The following is a 4,393-nucleotide window of genomic DNA, read 5'->3' as shown; positions in this document are numbered from 1 at the left end:
TTGGTATCAGAGCTCTAGGTTACACATGTCTCACAATTCACGAACAAGCTCAGTAGAGTCTGAGGGATCGGTACGGAGACGTCTGTATTTATCCCCCAGAGGCTACAGAGTTAGGAAAACTTCACACTTGTTCTTTCCTGTCGTGGGGTTTTGTTTCTCAAAATGCTAAATTGAAACCTCTACTCTTGTCCCTTCGCAAATGGCGAAGTCATGTACCGCTTCTTCAGCTGAGCAGCAGCACAGATCAGCGATAGATCAGCTACGTCTTCAGAGGCTTTGTGGAGGTTGGATAAGTTTCACCAAGCTCTTCACTACTACATTCAGCGGTGCATCTACTGAGGATCCCCATGATTATTTGGACAGTTGTCACGAGGTTCCTCGGAACAGGGGGATTGTTGAGACCAATGGGGGTTGATTTTGCTACATTTCGCTTGTCTGGATCTGCCAAGACTTGGTGGAGGATTATTGCTAGACCAGCAGGATCACCAGCTTTGACTTGAGGACAGTTCACGCAGCTATTTCTTGAGAAGTTTCTCCCCATAACTCAGAGAGAGGTCTATCAGAGGCAGTTTGAGCGTCCCCAGCAGGGTTCTATGACTGTTACTCAGTACGAGATCAGATTCATCGACTTGGATCGTCATGCTCTTATCATACTTCCCACCGTGAGAGAGAGTGAGGAGGTTCATTGAGGGACTCGTCCAGCCTGCTCAGTTAGCTAGAGGTGGAGGTAGAGGTATTAGAGGTAGAGGTATTAGAGGTGGAGGTAGAGATGCTAGAGGTGGAGGTAAAAGTAAATGTATTAGAGGTGGAGGTGCAGGTGTTGTTCTGGTTTGTGGTAGAGAAGCCTCGATTTTATTTTGCGCCGTATTTGGTCATGCCTAGTGATTCATTGAGTGTTCCTGTCTATGTGTCTACACCGGCGGGTGATTCTATTGTGGTCGATCGAGTCCGTCATTCTTGTATTGTGGTGATTGGAGGTCTTAAGACTCGTGTAGATTTGTTTCTTCTAGACATGGTTGACTTCGATATTATATTGGGGATGGACTGGTTATCACCTTACCACGCTATCTTGGACTGTCATGCCAAGACTGTGACCTTAGCTTTACCGGGTATGATTTGTTTAGAGTGGAGAGGGACTCCTGGTCATTCTACCCGCAGTGTTATATCGTATGTGAAGGCTCGACGTATGGTCGAGAGGGGTGTTTGGCCTACTTAGCCTATGTTCGGGATTCCAGTGTTGAGGTTCCCTCTATTGATTCTGTGCCTGTTGTTTGTGAGTTCCCTGATGTTTTTCCTTTAGACCTGCCGAGTATGCCACCCGACAGGGATATTTATTTCTGCATTGATCTGGTACCGGGCACTCAGCCCATTTCTATCCCAGCATATCGTATGGCCCCGCCGGAGTTGAAAGAGTTAAAGGAGCAGTTGCAGGATTTGCTTGAGAAGGGTTTCATTAGACCCAGTGTCTCACCTTGGGGTGCGCCGGTGTTATTTGTCAAGAAGAAGGATGGGTCAATGAGAATGTGTATTGATTACAGGCAATTGAACAAGGTAACGATCAAGAATAAGTACCCACTGCCGAGGATTGATGATTTGTTCGACCAGCTTCAGGGTGCCAGGGTATTTTCCAAGATTGACTTGCGATCTGGCTACCATCAGTTTAGGATTAGGGCATCCGATGTCCCTAAGACAGCTTTCCGCACTCGGTACGGGCATTATGAGTTCTTGGTTATGTCATTCGGGTTGACAAATGCCCCAGCAGCTTTCATGGACTTGATGAACCGAGTGTTCAGGCCTTATTTAGACTCATTCGTGATAGTTTTCATTGATGATATATTGATATATTCCCGCAGCCAGGAGGAGCACGAGCAGCACCTTAGGGTGGTTCTTCAGACTCTGAGGGATAGTCAGTTATATGCCAAGTACTCCAAGTGTGAGTTCTGACTGAGTTCAGTTGCATTTCTGGGTCATGTTATATCAGCATAGGGTATTCAGGTGGACCCAAAGAAGATAGAGGCAGTCAAGAACTGGCCTAGACCAGCATCAGCTATAGAGATCCGGAGTTTCTTGGGATTGGCAAGCTACTATCGACGGTTCGTGGAGGGGTTTTCATCTATTGCAGCCCCGATGACCAGATTGACCCAGAAGGGTGCCCAGTTCAGATGGTCGGATGAGTGTGAGGCGAGCTTTCAGAAGCTCAAGACAGCTCTGACTACGGCACCGGTGTTGGTTTTGCCAACAGGTTCAGGGCCTTATACAGTCTACTGTGATGCTTCCCGTGTTGGGCTTGGAGCAGTATTGATGCAGGATGGCAAGGTCATTGCCTATGCTTCGAGGCAGTTGAAGATTCATGAGAAGAACTATCTGGTTCATGATTTGGAGTTGGCAGCCATAGTTCACGCATTGAAGATTTGGAGGCATTATCTATATGGCGTGGCATGTGAGGTGTTCACGGATCACAAGAGTCTTTAGTACTTGTTCAAGCAAAAGGAATTGAATTTGAGGCAGAGGAGGTGGTTGAAATTGTTGAAGGATTATGATATCACCATTCTAGACCGGCAGGTTCGTCAGTTGAGATCCAAGAGTTTTCCTTCTGTTCGTGTTCAGTGGAGAGGTCAGCCTCCTGAAGCATCGACCTGGGAGTCTGAGTCCGATATGCGGAGCCGTTATCCTCATCTTTTCCCCGACTCAGGTACTTCCTTCTTCTGTTCGTTCGAGGACGAGCGGTTGTTTTAGAGGTGGAGAATGTGACGACCCGAAGGGTCATCACCTGTTTCTTACCCATTCTGTGCTTCCGAGGCCTTGAAAACCTCATTTATAGTCGCCTCATTATGCGTGCATAGTCCAGGCGCGTAGCCGGAAAGTCTAAATATGAATTTCTGTGAAAAATGCTAAGTTTTGATATTAAAATGAATAAATTTGACTTTGGTCAACATTTTGGGTAAACGGACCCGGACCCGTAATTTGACGGTCCCGGAGGGTCCATAGGAAAATATGGGACTTGGGCATATGCCCGGAATCGCATTCCGAGGTCCCAAGCCCGAGAAATGAATTTTTGAGTGAAATTGTTTTCTGAAAATACTTAAGGAAATTGGAAATGAAATTTGATTAGAACGTGTTGGTATCGGGCCCGTATTTTGGTTCCGGCGACCGGTACAGGTCTTATAGGTGGTCTAAGATATTTCTGTGAAGTTTGGTTGAAATTGGGCGTCGTTTGACGTGTTTCGGACTTAAAACTCTAAATTTGAAAGTTTATGAAGTTTGAAGAAAAACTAGTGATTTTGAGGTTTGATTCGGTGTTTTGATGTTATTTTGGCGATTTGATCGCACGGTTAAGCTCGTAGGATGTTGTTGAGTTAGTGCATATGTGTGGTTAGGAGCCCCGAGGGCTCGGGAGTGTTTCGGAGGTGTTTTGGGGTGGTTTCAAACTTAGGAAAATTGCAGAAATTAGCTTCAGCTGTTGTAGGTCCCGTTGTTCTTCGCGTTCGCGACGCCTCTCCCGCGTTCGCGAAGCTCTGAGTCTTTCCTTCATCGTGCTCGCACCCTTGACCTCGCGTTCGCATAGAGTTATCTAGCCCTGGGGACTTAGCCTAATTTTCCTCTTCGCGTTCACGTAGACCAAATCCTGGACCCCCCAGCCTTTTCTCTTCGCGTTCGTATCCTTCATATCGCGAACGCGATGGTCTATCAAGTCTACCCTTCGCGAACGCGACCTTCCTTCCGCGAACGCGAAGGGTAATTTGCCCAGTTATATTATTAATTTCCAGAACAATGTAGTTACGGGATTTTCATAAACACTCACGAACTCCTTCTTCTCCAAGGTCCTTAGGCATCCATTGAAGCTCTCCTTCACCAACACTTCTTGGGTTAGTAAATTTCAACTCGTTTTCTTCATTTTCCATCAATATCTATTGAATTCCTAAGCCTAAAACATGTATTTTAGGGTAGAAATTGGGTAGAGTTAGGGCTTTTTTTTTTAATTTTCTTGATTTAGACCTCGTTTTGGGGTCGAATTTGAAAAAAAATTATATATTCGGGCTCGTGGGTGAATGGGGGATATGAACTTGGTCCGAACCTCGTGTTTTGACCAAGCGGGCCCGGGGTCAATTTTTGGGATTTTGGGAAGAAAGCTTGGAAATCTATAATTAGGCATTGAGTTTGATTTGTTTAGCATATATTGATATTATGAAGTCATTATTGTATATATTTGATTGAGTTGGAGCCGAATTCGAGAGGGAAAGCGGTTGTTGTGGATTGATTTGGCCGTGGAAGTTGAAGTAAGTGTTTGGTCTAACCTTAGCTTGAGGGAATAGGAGTTGAGTCTTACTTGCTACTTGCTAATTGTCGAGTACGATGTATAGGCATGGTGACGAGTATCTATACATTGGTGTCT

The 4,393-nt window shown here is 45.6% G+C and overlaps 1 protein-coding gene across 1 annotated transcript; it reads left to right on the top strand.

Moving 5' to 3' along the window:
• LOC109226314 (RNA-directed DNA polymerase homolog) lies at positions 1,516–1,944 on the top strand. Its single transcript, XM_019391100.1, has one exon. It carries the CDS (start codon positions 1,516–1,518, stop codon positions 1,942–1,944), a length of 429 nt encoding a protein of 142 aa, XP_019246645.1.

This window comes from Nicotiana attenuata, chromosome 5 (assembly GCF_001879085.1).
Source record: "Nicotiana attenuata strain UT chromosome 5, NIATTr2, whole genome shotgun sequence".
Classification (NCBI taxonomy): Eukaryota; Viridiplantae; Streptophyta; class Magnoliopsida; order Solanales; family Solanaceae; genus Nicotiana; species Nicotiana attenuata.
Note: the sequence above shows the minus strand (reverse complement) of the source record. Positions and strands in the feature narration are given on the sequence as shown.